The sequence below is a fragment of the Onychomys torridus genome, chromosome 2 (genome assembly GCF_903995425.1).
Source record: "Onychomys torridus chromosome 2, mOncTor1.1, whole genome shotgun sequence".
In the NCBI taxonomy this organism is placed as follows: domain Eukaryota; kingdom Metazoa; phylum Chordata; class Mammalia; order Rodentia; family Cricetidae; genus Onychomys; species Onychomys torridus.
This window is the reverse complement of record NC_050444.1, coordinates 105349022-105369247: the sequence shown is the minus strand read 5'-3', so window position 1 is coordinate 105369247 and position 20226 is coordinate 105349022. Positions and strand designations below refer to the sequence as shown.

At 44.1% G+C, this 20226-nt stretch overlaps 1 protein-coding gene across 2 annotated transcripts in view; it reads left to right on the top strand.

Moving 5' to 3' along the window:
- Window positions 1-4548: 4548 nt before the first annotated feature.
- Window positions 4549-20226, top strand: part of Mllt3 (MLLT3 super elongation complex subunit) — a 268589-nt gene continuing 252911 nt past the window's right edge. Inside the window, exons 1-2 of one of the 2 annotated variants that reach the window (XM_036179447.1) lie at window positions 4549-4876; window positions 6224-6404. In XM_036179447.1, the coding sequence (XP_036035340.1) occupies window positions 4865-4876; window positions 6224-6404 (193 nt within the window). In that variant the 5' untranslated portion in view covers window positions 4549-4864. Of the gene's footprint in view, window positions 4877-5151; window positions 5309-6223; window positions 6405-20226 lie in introns of those variants that run through there. The other variant, XM_036179448.1, reaches the window with a different exon arrangement.

Below are 20226 nucleotides of genomic sequence, written 5' to 3'. Positions count from 1 at the left end.
ATCAAGACATTGTAAAAAAAAAAAAAAAAGGTCCTAGCTTCGAGATACTTTCCCTGCATCCCTGCAAGTAGTTTCCACTGAATGTGTGTCTTACCTAAAGCTATTTCACTGAGGGTCCAGTGGGGCTAGGGGACATTTTCATTCACACATTCATACTTTATCCATGGATCTCAGTATTTACAGTGCTTCACATTGCTCATCTTATATAACATCCTCAATTAATTTTCAGGCCTTGAGGTGCTATTTATTAAATTAGGGATACAGCCTACCAAATTAATAAGTTATTACTTCGGAGGCACTCATGTTCTGAATGTATAAATGTGTTGCTTAAATGACTCTTGGGGAATAATTTACACAAGAAGAGGCTCTGTGGGTTAAACAAGCCTGGTGCAGTGATCTTGTCTCCAACTGCCTTTGTGCTAGGTGGTTGAGTGGAAATCAAAGTATATTCAGTATGTTCCCAACACACTACCCCAGAACTAGGAGTTAGACATAACATTAAGCATGTAACGTTCTCAAAGAAAGCTTCCATAAGACACGTGTTTCTCAGCTTCTGATCTTGAAAAGACAGCTGCTCGACTTCATTGTGGGATTTGTTTTCCCCAGAGGGAGTGCAGGAGAGTGAGCATACAAATACCTAAATTCAAGGTAAAGGACATTAGGAATTTGCTGCTGTATCAGTTACCCCTTTCAGGTATTAAAAGGTGGAACGGAGGCCAACAGTCACAGCTTCTAATCTCCTGCTGCTATTTTTTCTTGTCCGTGGCTGTCTGTGGCAGCTTTCTAATATGTGACACATACAGCTATCCCAAACTTAGGTATTATAGAATTACAGAGAAAGAAATCGTTTGGGTAAAATTTCTCCTCCGTGTCATGGAGCCATGGGCTTTGTGACAGCAGGGACCAACGTTCATTCGTATTTTATTTTTATTAATTTTTTTAAGGTGAGGTCTCATACATTCCAGGCTAGCCTCAAATTCCCTATATAGCCAAGGATGCCCTTGAACTTCTAAGTTCTCCTGCTTTTATCTCCCACTAAGCATATGGATTACTAGTGTGTGCTACCACACCCAGTGTGTGTGTGTGTGTGTGTGTGTGTGTGTGTGTGTGTGTGTGTGTAAACCTAGGGCTTCCAGCATGCATTCTATGAACCGAGTTGCACTCCCAGGCCCCTATCATTCTTACAGTCTTAGATTCTAGCTCTGTTCTTAACATACGGTCCAGTTTTAGTAAATACATGTATATTTCATAAAACAAACAAACAAAAGAGACCATAATGGGAAAAATCCCTAGTTATTCTGAATGTACAGCTAGCAAAATGTCCACTGTCTGTTCTATCACCTAGTAGTTTTTCCATGGACCTTCCCCTTCCCTGACAAATCCACACAGAGAAGAATGGATAATGGCTAACTTTTGTGGATTTAATTAGTTGAGTTTGTGCACCAATAGCAACCAATAGGTAAAATCTATTTTAGGACATTTGAAAGGCTATCTCTTCCTTGTGTTCTGGCAGAGACATCCAAACTGGTCTGAAAGTTCCAAACTAGCAATGAGATGAGAAGGCCGGGGCCACACCAGTGTCGACGTGGTGGTAGTGAGGAGTTAAATTCAGACACACATGTCCTCTTTCATTCTTCATCACTGTTCTTTAACTTGATGTTAATCACTTTTCTGTTCATCAGAATAACCCAGTTTCATACTGTACTATACATTACAGTATCGGTGAGATAATTTCTATTTGGACAAGTAGATGCCTTTTATCATTGATCACTTTGTTTTAATCACTCCTATTGTTTGCTATCTAGCATTGATGTTTGTTTTAAAATTTCTCTTCGGTCCATTTTTGTGGTTGAGACCATGTCTCCTGAAGCTCAGGTTTGCTGTGTAGTTGTGATTAGCCTTGGAATCCAGAGCCTCCTAATTCAGCTTCCCAAGTGGGAGCCAGCACTCCATTTGATTTGAGTGCATTTTCTACACTTACATTGTCAAGTACTGACTTTCCACATTTATACCTCCAACTGGGAAGATTTTCAAGATAAATGGATGGGATAGACATTTGCTATCACAGTTCTGTTGTTGTTAACAGCCAACTTACTGAAAACAGTCACAAATGAAAAAATGGAAGAGTGTTGTAAATTCCTTTGTTCAAAGTTGAACCTAGAGTATTTCGGGCTGTGTTTTCTTTTCCTTTTTCCTGGTCGAAGTCTTTTTGTTGTGAGGAGGGTCACGTAAGGACGGTGGCGGAAGGACTCTGTGCGCCATCTACTGGCATATTTGAAATCTCCTTGTCTGTAGACTGGGAATTACTTTACATTCAAGGGTTTTAAAGCATTCTTTGAGAAAGGAAGGGCTTTGGGGAAAGACATGGTCAGGTTCTATGATTTATTTGTGGTTGTGGAATACACAAAAATTCAGCAACATTTCACACACACACACACACACACACACATGCACACACGTGTGCGTGTGTGTGGGGCGTGCTGGGCTGGGCTAGGCTGAGAATCCCTCTTAACAAATCTAAGTTACAGTTTCTGGAGAGACTACCAAGAGACCAACTCTGGAATCAGAGCAAATGCTGAATGGTCACCACTCTGTGAATATGCTTTACTAAAACCATATTCATATAATCATAGTTTCCAATCTTATCATTCCAGAGTAGTCCCTACAATCTGGTTATTTGACAAGTGGTAAAATGGCGTAGAGCAGATAGCCACCCCTCACTTACACAGCACACACAGCAGGTCTGTGTATATGCAAACTTAGTGCTTCCACACACAAACACACACAGGTACAGACGAGATGACATGTACTTATGGACTTGGCTGAGAAATAGGTCCTTGGACTTGTATTGAAGTTTCCTCCCTCAGTTATCTCCCCTCTGTGATGAATTCTGAAGGATGGGGGAAACAGTTTTAGGGAAACACACCACTTGAGTTGGAAACCTGCTGCTTTGGACTTGGCTGGAAGGAGCTGATCCTATCTGATTCCAGTCATCTACATCGCTGAGCAGCGGGAAGAACTGAACTTGATCATGGAGAACCTGGGGCCCCAGGCAACCTCCTTCCCGTTATTCTGAAGTATTCAATGCAAGGGCCGAGCTGTGCTTTCATGGTCGCTGGGTGCCAGGAAAAGAGGAAAGCAACAAAGTCGAGTCATAAAGAGGGAGAGAGACAAAAGGACAGGGAGAAAAGAAGTAAAGAAGTTGGCGATCCGGAGAGAAAGGGTAGTGAACAAAAGATAAAGTCCGGAAAACAGCCCCCACCAAAACTAGTTCAAGAAAGGAATTAAGAGCCAGAAAGGTACAAGAACTTTATTTAACGAAACAAAGTCACACCCATCTTTCATTTTCGTATCTCGTCTAGATCTTATCCGTTTCCTTTTTAAAGGTTGTCTGTGTTTCTAGAGGAAGCTAGTAACTCTTTTTTTTCTCTCCTTTCTTTTTTCTTTTTGCGCCCCACGTATGGCTTGATGTTCTTTCTACCCTTGGCCACAGAGACAAAATACAATCGGAGCTGAAGCATTTGTAGAACAGTGACTCTGGAGCACTCCTGCAACGGGTTGTCACCCGGGAGCCTAAATGGATTAATACCCAGAGATGGATTACGTTGGCTGTCACCAATATGCCTAAAGATTATAATCCAATTTATGCACATTACAGTCAGTATTAACTTCATCTATTTTAAGGCTCCCAGTCGCCTCGTGCGTCCTTAGAGAGAGGACAGACCCTGATGCAACCCAGCAGGTTGTCAGTGGGGGAAGCCTCTCCAAGAAAACAACTGGGAAGCTGGTTCCCAAAGGGTCTTCACCGGGCACTCCCAGGTGTCTAGCCTTCACCTGGGCATGGTTTTGTGAAGCTTCTCAGCCGGGGATCACCAAGGCGGGAGGCGTTTCCTAGGAAGGAAATGGCATTCCTGTTTCGCGTACATTTCATTTTTAAATTTTCAGTGGCGGTGGCAGGAGGGCGGGGTGGGCTGGTGCCTGGGAGTAGATGGGGAAAAGGGATGTAAGGTTGCTGCGGGCTGCTCAGTCCCAGAGATTGCTATTTGGAGGCTTTTAAAAAAATTTTTTTTTCTTGTCGCGTGGGTTTCTCTCGCTCTCTGTTTAAGTAAGTTTGTTTGGGTGTGCGTTCTTGCGATTTCAGCACAAACCCACAAAAATCCACGGTGGAAAGTAAAAGCAAGCCAGCTCCCCTTCTCAAACGTGCTCACTACCGCCAAAGACTTGATTTAACAACCCCTTCTCCGGCGGCTGGGGGCTCCAGGCAGTGGCCACATTCCAGCAGTTTTAATCCGTTTTTTATTGTAGGGCGAACGGAGTTTGCACAGGGGCCGGGATGGCTCCCCAGCTGGCCGCTCTCCCAGCGCCGGGCCTCCTCCCTCCATTTCCTTCCCCCCCCCCCCCCCCAGCAGGAACCTGTTACTTTAAGCGAGGCGTTCCAGTGTGGCGCTGCGGGCCGCCGGGGTTTCGGGAGGCGGCCGCTGATTGGCTCTTTCGAGCTCCCCCTGGCTCGGTCGCTCGGCCTCCCCGCGCGCTCCGCCCCGCCCGCGCGCCCTCCCTCCGCCCCGAGAGGCTCGAAGCCCGGGTGTCAGGCGCCACGGCGCATGCTCCGGACTCATCCTCTGGCCCCGGAGCTGCTGCTGCTGCTGCTGCTGCTGCTTTTGCTTTTGGGGCTGAGTTTAATAAGCGAGCGAGCGAGCGAGAGAGCGCGGGGTGGGGTGGGGGCAAAGGCAGAGCATGTCCGCCATCTACCCTCCGCTCCCGGGCGCGCTCTCATTCATAGCAGCCTCTTCATGAATTACAGCTGAAGGGGGCGGGGGAGGGGGGGTACCACACAACACCCCGGCAAACCTCCGGGCCCCCAGGCATGGCTAGCTCGGTAAGTACATGCAAAAATAATAATAAAAGCCCCCCTCCCTCTCCTCCTCCGCCCCGCGCCGCCGCAGCCCAGACAGCGCCAGCGCTCCGCGGTTCCAATTAGAGAAAGGTTGGTTTTGCTCGCGGGGAGCTGCCGCCTCTCCCTCCTCCCCACCCCCCCGGCGCGCGCGCACACACTCGCACACTCGCCGCCCCCCCCCCCCCCCCCCGCGCCTCCCGCCCGCCTCGCCTCTTTGCAATCGCAAGAAGCGCACTCACACTCCCTCTGGCTCACACGCGCGCACGCACACACTCACACCCGGTGGAAGGAGGCGAATAATAACTCAGCCATATTTCAGCCGCCGCCGCCGCCGGGAGCTGCGGGCACGGTCCGGGGACGCGGCGAGCAGCCTCTGCGGCCGCACCTCCGCCGAGCGCCGCGGCCGCCACGATGGTGCGTTCTCCGCGGCGCGCGCGTGAGCCCGAGTGTGCGGGCTGACAGCGGCGGGGCTGCTCGCAACTTTGCCCCAGCGGCCGGTGTGCGCGACCGGAGCTCGGCGGCGGTCCGCCAGCAGCCCTGCCTTTCTGCATTTCGTGGCTTTCGGGGTGGGAGGCAGGAGGGAGTTTGCGACCACTTTGGCTCTTGAAAGTGTGCAGCGGGGGCTCTGTTGGGCTGGCCTCGCCGCTCGTGGGGGGCTGTTCGCTGAGGGGTGCGGGGTGCTTTGAGTTATGGATGCCTCGGCGTGTTTTCGTGCGGGCGTGTGTGTGTGTATGTGTGTGTGACGACGTCTCATTCTTGTGCATGAACCCCGTGGTAAGAAAGAACACGGGAGTTTGTGCCCATCAGCAGAGGCTGCCTGTAGTTTCCATTCCGCCTGGCACCGCGCTCCACACGCACACACACACGTACACAAAGACTTCCTCGGCGTGTGCCTTTCGCCGCGGTACTTTCGGGGAGGGGGCTCGCCAGAACCCCAGGTCCCCATCCCAGCCACCTCCCCTTCCACGCCGGGAAAGCACCCCGGCATCCCCTCCTGATTGTCTCCTAATTTGTTACCGATGCGATTGTTGTGCTTGCCGTGGTGGTCGTGTTCTTCCCTTTCCCCGACCCCCTTCGCGACTAGGGGTAACATTCCGTTACAATCCCGGCCGCTGTGCAGCGGCGCCCGGGGCCCCTGCGGCCCGGCTCGCTGTGTCTGGGGGTGTGGGGTGTGCGCGCCCACGCGCGTGAAACGTGGATGCAGAGGGCACTGCCGTTTCCTTTTATGTGCGTTTCAAGGAGGAGGGAAAAAATGTCAGGCGCAATGTTGAGCAGCGAACGGTCGCCTTCCTGTTGTTCACGGCTGTCTCTCCTCCCCCCTGCCCGCAGTGTGCCGTGCAGGTGAAGCTGGAGCTGGGGCACCGCGCCCAGGTGAGGAAGAAACCCACGGTGGAGGGCTTCACCCACGACTGGATGGTGTTCGTGCGCGGCCCGGAGCACAGTAACATTCAGCACTTTGTGGAGAAAGTCGTCTTCCACTTGCACGAAAGCTTCCCTAGGCCAAAAAGAGGTAGGGCTCGAATACAAAAGAGACTTGATAAAAAATGTCTTTGCTCGAGAGGAAACAATCGCGGGGCCCCGGCGCTCCCCGGGTCGTTCCCCGCCCCCCCGCGCCTCGCTTGCCGGTCTAGCCTGGGACCCGGGGGCGCGGTGCCTTTCTGGCCAGGTCCCTGTTGTCGCCCGCGCGCGCGCGCAAGCGGTCGACTTGGGCTCCGGGAAAGTCAGCGCAGAGAAAGAACCGTCAGGTGTCGCGTGTTTATTCACCCCAGCCCTCTTGGGTTGCCGTGGGTCCTTTGGGGAAGGTGCAATTAGTTACTGGGTTTGGAGCTTTGGAGAGTAGGGCTGGAGGGAATAAACAGTTTGCGTCTTTTCTTCCCCTCCAGGAGAAATTGAGATTTACCTGTGTTACTAGCCAAGAATGCATTGGAGGTAGTTATTGTTCCGTTTAGAGAAGTCAGTTCTCTAGGCTCTTCTGGCCTCTATGTTTGAGCCACTAGGTGCCAGTTGCTGTAGACTCTCCCTTTGGGAGTTAGCCTCCACCTCACCTCACCTCAGCCTGGATTTTACTAGTTGGGGGACTTATTACCCCCCCCCCCCCCCCCCCCCCCCGCGGCATTTTACTGCTCCAGTTGCTCCAGTAGATATTGAGCACATTCTGGAGTGTCTTATGGTTGGGACCCACAAGGGGAGGGGATTCCTTTAAGGTTGAAAGCTAAGTTTCAGGCAATGATGCTGTTTTGCCTATCTCTTCAGTTTTCTCTACACCTTGATCCTTGGTCATAAAGTCGTATTGCATACTCTTGCTGAGGCTCTGTCGTCCCAAACATGTTCAATAAAAAGAGCCAGACAGTTGCGGGGGGGGGGGGGGGGGGGGGGGGGGCGGGGAGGAAAGGGGTGTCATGTAAAACGGTGTCTGAAGAGGCTTTGAAAAATACTGGTTTCTCTTCCCTCCTGCCTCTGGAAAGCTGCTGTCTGGTTGTTTTAGTTGGATTACTGGAGGTAACAGTACAAATACAATAAGGTGCTTTGTTTGTGAGCAGCTTTATTTATCTAAGTCGACACAATGGTTAGTAGTTATCTTCCATTTGATCCGTAATCTTTATTGGCATCTAGAACTCCTGCAGTTTCTTAGAGTAACATCATAATAAATCCATTCTGCTTAGAGTGATGTGGAAATTATTGAACATTCAGGGGCTGAATAAAGAAAGGAGAAAGGATGCATGCCTTGGAGGTGGCAGAATTTGTGTTTATTTTTATTTGCCGTGCCTATGTAATGGGAAGTAGGATTTCATTTATGTGCCTGTGGTGGTTAGGCTTTATAGCTCCTTTCCAAAACTTGACCAGTTGAAATTTTGATGAGCTTTGTTGAATGGTTAAGACATATGTCCATCTTCTAGTAAAGGTAGGAGAATATGCATGACTTATAGGAGGTAACACTTAGCATTGGTTAGCATTTTATATGAACATATAGACAGGTACTGTATTTTTGTATTTCCTCAAAGCCATGGTGGGAATGCACATGGCCAGGCTGTCTGCAGATGCCTAGGGATGATGTTAGTTGGAATTCCTCTCTCCTCCCGCGTCTGCTGAGCCACTGCAGAGTTTAAACAAAAGAAAGCACCTTCTGAGCTGTTTGGTTCTCTGCTGCTGCCACTTGGCTGCTGCTCACTTCAAGGCAAAAGACACTTTAAAAAGCAATATTTATTGTGTTAGGAGAATCAACTCAGTTGTTAGAAAATGTTGCTCTTACAGTAACTTTGCTTGGGCACCTTGATAATTAACCAATTGGCATATAAAATCAAAGACCCCCCCTCTTTTCTATTTCCCACCATTTCTCTGCTTCTGTGGGTGTGAGTGGTGGTGCCACCCTGTGTTTCCCATACTGGGTGATTTTCTGTCCAGCCTGGTGGGGGTTGCTGTTCCCATAGCACTCACCTGCAAGGTGTGTTGAGCCCCTGATAACAGTGATGACTTCTCAATCTCTTTGGTGAGGGGTGTCTGTTGGACTTCACAATTTCAGTTCTCAACTGGGGAGTTTCTTCTTTATGCAGTCAAGAAGCCATTGTTTTAAAATGTTTATTTTTGGATTTTTATTTGTGTTGTGTGTGGTTCCCATGATGTGACAAGTCCTGGGAAAAATGCCAGTTTCTATTGCCCAGGAGAGACCTTGTCGTACTGTAATTACAACGATTCTGATGGCTAGAGGTTTCACTGTTCATTGGGAAGAGTGAGCTGTAAACTCCAGCAACACCAAGCGTGCTGTTTAATCCTGGGATCTATTTGTTGACTTATCAAATCTTTGAAAATGATAAGAACAAATGAAAACTAAGATCGCCAGGCATTTATAAGGCTTTTTCTAGTACCTTTCAAGGTGCTGTGTCTTGCTATATGGTGGATATAATTGATAGGATAAAGTTTAACTAAAATGCAAAAATGTATTTGAGAGAGATCAGAGTAAAGTATGTTTAAAGGAAAGTTTATCCTCTAAACTATTAATAGTGACAAGTTAACGCCTTTGCATTACATACAGTAGCTAATAAGTTGAGGAACCCCAGATCTGGGCATGAACTGTTCAGCCATGAAGATGGATGAGTCCTTAGCTTTGTAATCCTTGGTTTAGAAAAGCAAATTGATTTTCAGGTTGATTTCCTTTACTTCACAATAATATTATGAGGACTTGTAGAGGAAGAAATTATAGTATTTTCAACTTGTTGCCAAATGAGAATTATATATACCATTTCAGAATTGAGCTAATTGGATTTGAATTAATGAGGTTTTTCTCTGTCACAAAGACTTGTGGGAGACCTTTAATTTCAAACTACTGGCACACAGTCTTAGAGAAAGAGATTTGGATGAAATAGTGAAGCCTAGAATATCCATTAGCTAATGAAGAATAGGCAGGTCAGAGTTAATGCATTTTCAGAGTATCTATTTGCAGGAAAAGACCATGTCTTATGTATTATTACCAAAGATTTATGCTGGTCTGATATGACTGAAATGAATAGTTATATTCAAAACATTCCATTTAAAATATTAATGTTTTCATTTTCGGTCAGGTCTAAGTTTTGGTGAACTCTCCTTCCAATTATACACATCCTTACTATTGCGATCTGTTTTATTGACATTTATGATGTGAAAACTGTTGCTTATTATTTTGTGAAAGCTAATTTGGCCACTGGTATGATTTGATAACTGTTCGTCGCCTCTAGTCTTTTGGGTGGGCAGATAAAACATAATGAGTATACCCTTACAGCTCTCCTTTGGTTTAGGCATTTGTGATTAGCTTTATTATAGGTCTCTGATTGTGTCTCTTAAGTAATCTGGACAACTTTTTATCAAGGTAGCTAGTATTTGAAGGTTTATTTAGTTGAGGGCTTGGTATATATCCTGCATATTTTGTCTTTGGAGGCATTTAAAAATGTACAAATTAAAGAAGTAAGGATGGGTGAATCTCACTTGTTTATGGTTCTGATGGGAATTACACTGACCAGTGGACAGGGTGAAGCTTCCCTAGCCACTTGACAGATGCATGTCAAGAAATGTCCCCTGTGGTGGTGAACATGTCAGCTGGGTATGGAAAGTTTGGAGGGCCTTTGGCTAAAATCAATTACGATTTCAAGTGTCTGTATCATTGACCCCAGCAGATCTACTAGGAATTTCCTAGTAGCTGTGACTTCCCAAGTATACAAACAGATCAAATATTTCTTCTTGTGACTTTTTTTTTTTTTTTTGGTTTTTCGAGACAGGGTTTCTCTGTGTAGTTTTGTGCCTTTCCTGGACCTCACTTGGTAGCCCAGGCTGGCTTCGAACTCACAGAGATCCACCTGGCTCTGCCTCCCGAGTGCTGGGTGTGCGCCACCACTGCCCGGCAATGACTTTTTTAATAGCAAAAATTAGTAAGGAAGCCATAGAGGGGACTTAAATGAGTGCACGCAAATGATGATAATCTGTAAAAAGTGGCAAATCTGTATGTAAATGTCACGATAACTTAAAGACCTATTGGCTGGTCAGGCAACTTGTTGTCCAGGTGATTCATTAAGGAGTGTGCCTCCTCAGATTGCACATATACATGTGTGTGAAGAGGTTCTGGGCATCAATCAGTCTTGCCAATGGTTGCCTTTGAGCAAGTGCTTCTTCTGTCTCAAAAGAGAGAGAGAGGGAGAGAGAAAGAGAGAGAGAGAGAGAGAGAGAGAGAGAGAGAGAGAGAGAGAGAGACTGACTGACTGACTCTCTTTTGAGAGAGGGTTCCTCTGTAGCTTTGGTGCCTGTCCTGGATCTCACTCTCTCTGTAGACCAGGCTGGCCTTGAACTCACAGAGATCCGCCTGCCTTTGCCTCCCGGGTGCTGGGATTAAAGGTGTGCGCCACCACTGCCTGCCTGAAAAATACTTTTTAAACCATAAAAAGGAGTGAGAAGCAGTGTGTGTTTATGTTATGAATGTCTCTAATGTGTCTGGTTTCATCAACAGGACCAGTGGCTGCTGTATCCACTGTTGTATTCCTTCATCTCTGTTGCCTCGTGCCACACAGCCCCAGCTATACTGTGTACTGCTGAGAATGAGACAGATTAGGGCCACTGTGAAAAGAGTCACCGTTCTGAGAAATAGGTCTGAGGAGCAGTGTAGTCTGCAGAGGACACTCCATACTCATGTAAACTAGGTATTAAGCATACGGTCTGACATGGATCGAATGCCTGCCATGTACAAAGTGAATTCTCTTTGTAGTCATTACTATTGTTGCTAATAATAATACTTACGTTACAGAAGAAGAGTTTCAAGGTTCTTCCCTGCTCGGGGAACAATAGTTACTTCACTGTTTCTTTTCACAAGAGTATCCTCCAAATTGGAGTTTGACTAGATGTATTTTGTAGGTGATTTTACATTATGGCTGATGGTACACTCTTTATATTATGCAGAGACTTGTTAGTACAGGAATTCTTTTAGATGACCCCTGTAGAACTTCCTCCATGAATTAAGAATGGCTAGGCACTGATTGATTCGATAATTTGACCTCAAAGATGGTGAGGCTGACTCTGTGTCCTTGTGTCTGTCCCTCTCCTTCTTCCTTCTCTTCCCCCACCCTCTCATTTCCGTCTTTCCTTTCCCCTGCCTTTCTCATCTCTTGGTGATTTGTGTCACTCAAAGAGGTGTCTTTAGAAAATGGGGGGGATTGGGGGTTTAGCTCAGTGGTAGAGCACTTGACTGGCAAGCACAAGGCCCTGGGTTCGTCCTCAGCTCCAAACAAAACAAAACAAAACAAAACAAAACAAAAAAACCAAAACCAAACCAAACCAACCAACCAAACAACAACAACAACAACAACAACAACAACAACAACAACAACAAAAACAACTGCACCGCAGGGTGGTGGTGGCACACGCCTTTAATCCAGCACTCAGGAGGCAGAGCCAGCCTGGGCTACCAAGTGAATTCTGGGGGGGAAAAAGGCGCAAAGCTACACAGAGAAACCCTGTCTCGAAAGAAAATGGGAAATTACCGGGCTGGAATCACAGCTCAAGGTTTAGAATGTAGGCTGCCTTTCCAGAGTACCCTGGTTCATTCCTAGCACCACATTGGTAGTTTCCAGCTGCCTCTGACTCCAGCTCTGAGGATTCAGTGCCTTTTCATGGTCTTTTCAGACAAATCTGCACAAACATTGCATATACTCACACAGACATATAAATAGATTTATCTATCTATCTATCTATCTATCTATTTATTTTTTGTGTTTCAAGGCAGGGTTTCTCTGTGTAGCTTTGTGCCTTTTTCCTGGAACTCACTTGGTAGCCCAGGCTGGCCTTGAATTTACAGAGATCCGCCTGGCTCTGCCTCCCGAGTGCTGGGATTAAAAGCATGTGCCACCACCGCCCGGCTATTTTTGTTTTTTCGAGACAGGGTTTCTCTGTGTAGTTTTGCCTTTCCTGGAACTTGCTTTTGTAGGCCAGGCTGGCCAGGAACTCACAGAGATCTGCCTGGCTCTGCCTCCCAGTGCTGGGATTAAAGGTGTGCACCACGACCGCCTGGCTATTTTTTTTTTTTTAAGACAGAATTTCTCTGTTTAGCCTTAGCTGTCCTGGAGCTGGCTTGGAACTCACAGAGATCTACCTGCCTCTGTCTCCTTAACATTGGGATTAAAGGAGTGCCACCACTTCTGTCTGTAAATAAATCTTTAAGAAAGTAGAAAATTCCATGCTGCAGTTGTTCAGCAGCCTTTATGAAGTGTTCATATCATTTTAAATGTAAATGAAAATCATGTTTTTTCTAAGGTAAAGACATACATGCATTTATAGAAAAAACAAAGCTAATGTAGAGAAAAAAGTTATTTGAAATTTTCATAGATAACTGGTTAATATTTGGTAGCCAGATATTATATCTATCTAGTTACATGTACATCTTTTAACTATTAATATCTTTTAATATATTTTGTAACATTTAATAATTTGTATGTATTGTATATAATATGTAATGTGTATAAAATAAGCTTGCAATGCATATGTAACATACTATGCACATTAATGTGCATATCATAATAATGTAGAATGGCTACTTTTGTAATTTATATCTACCTATCTATATCTGTTTATTTTGGGACAGGGTCTCACTATATAGCCCTGGTTGGCCTGGAACTCTCTATGTACATAAGGCTGGCCTTGAACTCAGATCCATCTGCCTCAGCGAATGGATTAAAGGTATAAACACACACACACACACACACACACACACACACACACACACACACACACCTAGCCCAATTAATAAATATTAGCTCACTCAACAAGTATGTTTTGGAGCGATTAGAAAACTTGTTGGTACTGAGGGTAGATTCATTTCCACTTTCATAGAAAATAGTCTTTTTAGACTGCTCACTTTCATAGCATTACCTTAAATATGATTTGTCATGCTTCCGTTTGAACATTTAGATTACTCCCTATTTTGATTTTATTTTGAGTAATGTTGCAATGGATACCCTTGATATTGTTTTTCATGATTTTCTGATTTTCCATACGGGGAGATATGAAGTAAAAAAAAAAAAATGAAAATTTTTTAGCTGGGTGTGGTGGTACACGCCTTTAATCCCATCATCCTGGAGGCAGAAACAGGTAGTTCTCTGTGAGTTCAAGGTCAGCCTGGTCTACAAAGTGAGTACCGGATCAATCTGGGCCACGTAGTGAAATCCTATCTCAAAAAGAAAAACCAACAAAATGTATACAGATTTTAGAGTTTTGTATGTATTTATAAACTTTCTTTCAAACATTCTAAACTTTCTAGTTTATCATTACCCAGGGGTTAGAGGATAACCCATTTTCCTATGTGGTTACTAATACTTGGAATTAACAGTTTAAAAAAAGGAAGGAAGAAAACCCAGTCATTTTGTGGCCTGGAATAACTACCTCGCTTTAATTTGCACTTGATCAGTGATGTCAAACACATTTCCATTCACGTTTACTTACTTGCTGTTTGCCTCTCATGGTGTGCCTGTTTGATGCTCTGTGTAGGTGCTGTTTTTCTTTCTCTGAGACAGGGTCTCAACTGTGGAGACCAGGCTGGCCTGGAACTCAGTGATCCACCTGCCTCTGACTCCCGAGTGCTGGGATTGAAGTCTTTCATTATCATACCTTACTCATGGTTGCTTTTTACTTCATATGAAAATATAAAGAATTATATAACACTCAAATCTGTACTACCAAAAAAGAATGAATATTTATATTTTTTAATCTTATTTAGTTCCTTGTTTCAGTTGTAAAGAATTAAGTGTTATAGGTGTAGCCAAAGGTTTTTATTTTTGTTTTTGTTTTTTGAGACAGGGTTTCTCTGTGTTGGCCTGGATCTCTGTAGACCAGGCTGGCCTCAAACTCACAGAGATTTGCCTGGCTCTGTCTCCCAAGTGCTGGGATTAAAGGCATGTGCCGCTGCCACCACCACCCGGCTGCCAAAGGTTTTTAAATGCTTCCCAAATTTTCCTTCTACCTCTTTAGCCTTTCTTCTGCTCTGTTTATTTACATTTGTGCAGTTACATTGTTTGTAAGTGCGAGTGTAAAATCAATATGAAGGGTGGCCCCACTGACTAAATTTGTTTATTGTTAAAATTGTCATACAACGTACATACCATAAAAGTTATCCCTTTAAAGTACAGAGTTGAGTGTATTTAAGATATTATTCAACTGTATACTCATTGCCACTGTGCACCAGGATACTTTCCTGAATGAATACTTTTGTACCTTGTCCCTTCTCTCAGGATGGCGTTTTTAACCTAGCCACCTTTCAGCTATAGGAGTTAGTTCATTTACTTTAATGTCCTTTCCCCAGTGTTGCATCATGGGAACTTTTTCTATGTTGAGGAAGACTATGTAGATCATTTCTGTCTTCTACAGTGTGCATCTTTGCATGTCACCTTTTGCATATGGACCAGAGTTTGGAAATCAGCCTGGAATTTGAGATTGCTGACATGTATGCCTTTGTTCATACTAGACATGGTCAGAAATGAGTTTCATTTTTCCCTACATTTTTGTCAGTACAGGCTATTTGTATATTATTTTTTATATAATTTGATATATAATGGACTGAAATATTTTTGTTTGTGGTTAGTTTTCATTCATACTGGAAGTATTCTAGGCATTTTTACATGTCTTTGTTTATTAATCATTCATATTTTTCTTTTTTCTTTCTTTCTTTCCTTTTTTTTTTTTTTTTTTTTTTTTGAGACAAGACTTTGCTGTGTATTTTAGGCTAGCCTGGAAGGCATCTCAAACTTGTGTTCATCTTTTTTTTTTTTTTTTTTTTTTGGTTTTTCGAGACAGGGTTTCTCTGTAGCCTTTCCTGGAACTCACTTGGTAGCCCAGGCTGGCCTCAACTCACAGAGCTCTCCTGGCTCTGCCTCCCGAGTGCTGGGATTACAGGCGTGCGCCACCACCTCATGCCCTTTTTTCGTAGCCTGATTTATGGCATCTTTCGGTATACAAGGTATTAATTTTGTCAATTGGTCTAGTTCATCTTGGCTTTCTTTGGTTTTAGGATCTTGTTTGTAGATGTGAGAATTTGCTTAACCAGCAGCCTTTGTTTGCGTTTGCAAGGTAAGCAGAAGGCTGGGGAGATGCAGAAAAGAGATGTCCCGGCCTTCAGTGAGCTTAGGCACCTTAGAGCAGGGGACCACACGTGCGTGCGGTTCTCCTTTCTCTATTTGTTTATCTATCTTGAGAGGGCCTCACGTAGCCCAGGCTAGCTTTGAGTTCCTTGTGCAGTTGAGGATGGCCTTGAACTTCTGGTCTTCCTGCTTCCCCCTTCAAGTGCTAGGATTCCAAGTATGTGCCAGCACACTCAGTTTGTGTGGTGCTAGGGATTAAACTTAGGGTTTTTTGCCTGTGAGGCAAGCACTTAACCAACTGAGCCCCAGCCCTCTTTTTACTTTGAACTAGATGCTTAGAATGTGCAGTGATCCTGCATGTAGACAGAATGAGTCATAAGTGTACCTGTGTAGAGAGAACTGGTAATAAATGGTGGTCAGAGTTTACTTTTAAAGCATTGAGTAACTATTCACTTATATCAGCCGAGAAATGTTCAGTATTAACTGCCTTTATAGGCATGACCTAGGTTTAATTAAGTGGTAATGACCACTGTAGATAATATTCTAAAGGAAAAGGTACTGTGGCTACTTTCATATAAAGTCAGATTCTTTTATGGATTGATTTAAGATATTCTCCTGAGGTGGGGGCTGGAGAGATGGCTCTGTGGTTAAGAGAGAACTTGCTGCTTTTGTAGAGGACCCAGGTTCAGTTCCCAGCACCCACTGGCAGCTCACAACTGCCTGTAACTCCAGTTGCAGGGGATTGGATACCCTTTTGCTTCTGTGGACACTAGGAATGCACACGGTGTACAAACATTCACACACATAAAATAAATATTAAAAGAATTTCCCTTGTGCCAAAGTCCTTCGGAGAGTGGTTAGTGCATGGTGCTAGCAGCTGTCTCCTGGTGGTTTGCCCACTGCTCTCTTTGACCATCTTGCAGTGGAATGAAGGATATAGAATCTTGCTATAAGAAGTAAGGTTGTGTTCCTACATGATTTAAAGTGTAGTAAGTTTGCTGTGGTTGAGGCCTAAGAAGGCTATTATTGAAGTTTTAAAATGATAAGACTAATATTTGGGTTTGATTTATTTAGTATGTAGCAGGAAAGCTGGTGACCATTGCCATTTGTTAATTTAAGAAGCTAGTTTAAAACATTTTTTCTTTGTGTGTGTGTGTGTGTGTGTGTGTGTGTGTGTGAGTGTTTTGCATGCACATATGTCTGTGTACTATATATGTGCCTGGTGACAGAGGAAGCTGTAAGAGGGTACTAGGTCTCCTGGAACTGGAGTTATGGAGGTGTGGTGAGCTGCTGTGTGGGTGCTGGGAACTGAACCCTGTCCTCTGCATAAGCAGCCAGGGCTGTCAACTGATATCCCACCTGGCCTCAAACTCACAGAGCTCCTCTTGCCTCTGCCTCATAAGGGCTGGAATTAAAGGCATTTATTATTTCTTATATGTCTGTATGTGTGGACACATGATGTGCCTACACCAGTTGTTTTGTGGGTCTTAGGCACACAAGGTGAGCTTGGCAGCAAGCGCCTTTAGCCACTGAGCCATTCTCCTGGCCTTCAAGTTAGCTTTATTGGAGAAAAGGAAGCTTGCCTTTACTTCTGATTCTGAGATCAATTTACTTAGAGTAATACTCATTATTGATTATAAAGATGATTAGTTGAACTTAGTTATTATATTTGAAGATTGACATTCTCAGAGCCAAATACTTTTTTTTTTCTTTTCAAGACAGGGTTTTTCTGTGTAGTTTTGGTGCCTGCCCTGGATCTCACTCTGTAGACCAGGCTGTCCTCAAACTCACAGAGATCTGTCTAGCTCTGCCTCCCGAGTGCTGGGATTAAAGATGTGAGCCACCACTGCCTGGCTCTCAAATACTTTTTTATTTTTTTTATTTGAAAATGTTTAATTGTCAAAGCTATTTTATTTTATTTTATTTTTATTTGTTCCTTTTCAATAGAATTTATCAGTCACGTTATCACCTATACCAGACCAAATGTTTGCTGCATATGTAGTAATCTTAAAAATCAAAATATATTTTAACAATTTCTTCAAATGTTAATAATCTTCCAATGTGGGCTAGGAATAAGGCACAGTGGTTAAGAGCATGCAACACTCTTGCAGAGGACTTGACTGATTCCTAGCACCCATGTTGGGTACTTCATAAATTCCTCCAACTCTAGCCCCAGGGATCTGACACCTCTGTAGGCATCTGCTTTCACATGCCCGTACCTCCCTCCCCCCAGTTAAAAAAGTTTCTATTATAAAAAATATTAGCAGTGTCTTAGAGAACAAGAAGCTTGTCATGTTTCTAGGCATAGATTTAGTTGCAGGATACCTGTTAATTTTCACAGCAAAGTTTTGTGTACCTCTAAGGGTTCTGGGAGGAGAGGACTGTTTGGTTATGTCAGGTGTCTGTGATGGATATATTTATATACTTAGAATAGTAAAAGGCAAGGTTCACTGTACCCCTGTCACCCAGACTTTGCATTGTTTGTATGCATTGCCTACTAGTGAAAGGTTTCTTAGTGTGGAAGAAACATTCCATTGAACAAACCCTTTCTCTCTTTTGTTTCCTCTTCTAATGTCTTCCTGTATGACTGGTGGTTGCTTTGAAGCAACTCAGTAAGAAAGAGAATTTGGGCTGCTGGGGTTTGGTTGCTTTTAGGGATGTGTTGTTTAGTGCGCACATGGCATAGAGCTGTCACATCATGCTTCTTGCATGACTTCTATATGCGCCAGGTGAGTTGCTTGCAGGAAGCTGCTCCTCAGATGCAGCAGGGAGCTGCAGGTGTCACATGATAGTCATCCATGCTGCACTTTCCTGTCTTTGTCTATCTGTCCAATTCTCTTAGATTGCATCAGAGTTAGGCATGGGGCAATACTGAGTTTCTGTATCATTAGATCCTACTGACATACTTTTATCGTATACTGTCTAGATTCTGGAAGTTTTCTTTTTTTTTTTTTTTTTTTTGAGATAGGGTTTCTCTTTTCTGGATCTCACTCTGTAGGCCAGGCTGGCCTGGAATTCACAAAGATCCACCTGCCTCTGCCTTCCGAGTGCTGGGATTAAAGGCGTGCACCACTTCCGCCCAGCAAGGAAAGCTTTTAAGAGTCCTGGCTGTGGCTTCCACCTGGTGAAACTGTAAATTGCTTCTCATTCCTGAAACTCATTTCTTCCTTAGCTCAAGAACTGATTGTGCAAACAAAGCCATGACTTGAGTCTAGTGAGAAACATTGTATATGTTGAATCACTTTTTCTAGAATGGGTCTAGCTTTGTTAATAAGCAAAAACAAAGTTTCCTCCATGAGACAGGTTCATACTTTGTATCCCTGGCTGACCTAGAAATCATGATGTAGACCAGGTTGTCCTTAAACTCCCAGATATCTGCCTGCTTTTACTTGGATTAAAGGTATGCACCACTGCACACAGACCCCCTTTTCTTAATAATAGTTACTACTAATAAAGCATTTGTATGTTATCTTTGTGTGATATGTTTGCGTGTAAGAGTGAGAATACATGTGTCATGGCATGTATACATAGTTCAGAGGACAACTTTTGGAAGCCCATTCTCTCTTTCCACCATGTGGACCCTGGGGATTGAACTCAGGTTGTCAGGTTTGTGTGGCAAGCCAACTTGTCATTTTTTTTTTAACCTTGATGTCCCCCCCCCATCTTTAAAAAATAGGTATATATGTGTGTATCAGTGTGTGAGTCTGTGTGCACTGGAGTGCAGTACCCACAAAGGCCAGAAGAGGATATCGGATTCCTTAGAGCTAGAGAGTTAAACCAGATATAGGAGTTAGGAACCAAACTTGAGTCCCCTGTAAGAGCATTAAGTGCTCTTAACAACTGAGCCATCTTTCTAATTTGGTGTGTTTTAAAAAGCTAGACAAATTTGAAAGGATTGGCCAACCCTGTCAATTTTCTTTTTCGTGAAACATAATCAGACTTTCAGCTTTAGAAGTGAGCTCAGTGACTACAAGGGAGCAGTGTCTACAGGGCTAAGACCCTGTCTGGCCCAAGTGTCTGAACAATAAACTGGGCTTTTCAAGCTTGGAAAAGAAATACTGTTTTAAAACTTTTTGGAAAGGACAAACCCATGTTTGTAATTGGTTTAATGTTTTTATAACAATGACATAGTGACCTGCATTTGTTGAATACCCAGTCCTTGTCTTGCCAAGCAATGTACCTGTGCTGTTGTATTTAAGTTTTCCTTTTTCCTAAGGGAAACTGTCTGGAAAAGGTGCTCCTCCCCCTTTTCTTTTTGACGGCTAGAGATCTGACCCTGTCTCTGTGTGTTCAGCCATTGAGGGTCCTACACTGAGATACACCCCCAGTATGGAAAATGCTATCTTTCTAAATCGATATATGAGTGTCAGTATTTTAGAATCTTATGGTGAGGTTTTGGTTATGGTTCTGGCTGGATTGATACCATTTACATCAACCACCAGCAACTAACACAGGTTGAAATGTTTTAGGGTCTAAAGAAACCTTGTGTTGTGTTGGGCATTTAGCTCAGTGGTAGAGCGCTTGCCTAGCAAGCGCAAGGCCCTGGGTTCGATCCTCAGCTCAAAAAAAAAGAAACCTTGTGTTTTTGGAAGTTCTTAAATTGCAAGTCTTGGTTGTGTCAGTGGGTCCTTGGGTTTTTCATGCCTTCATCTTCCCTTCCCCCATTTGATCTGAGATTGTGTCAATTGATTTACTTTTCTGAGGTGTAATTTAGCATGTATCTGCTTGTTTCCACTACTAGATAATAACTGA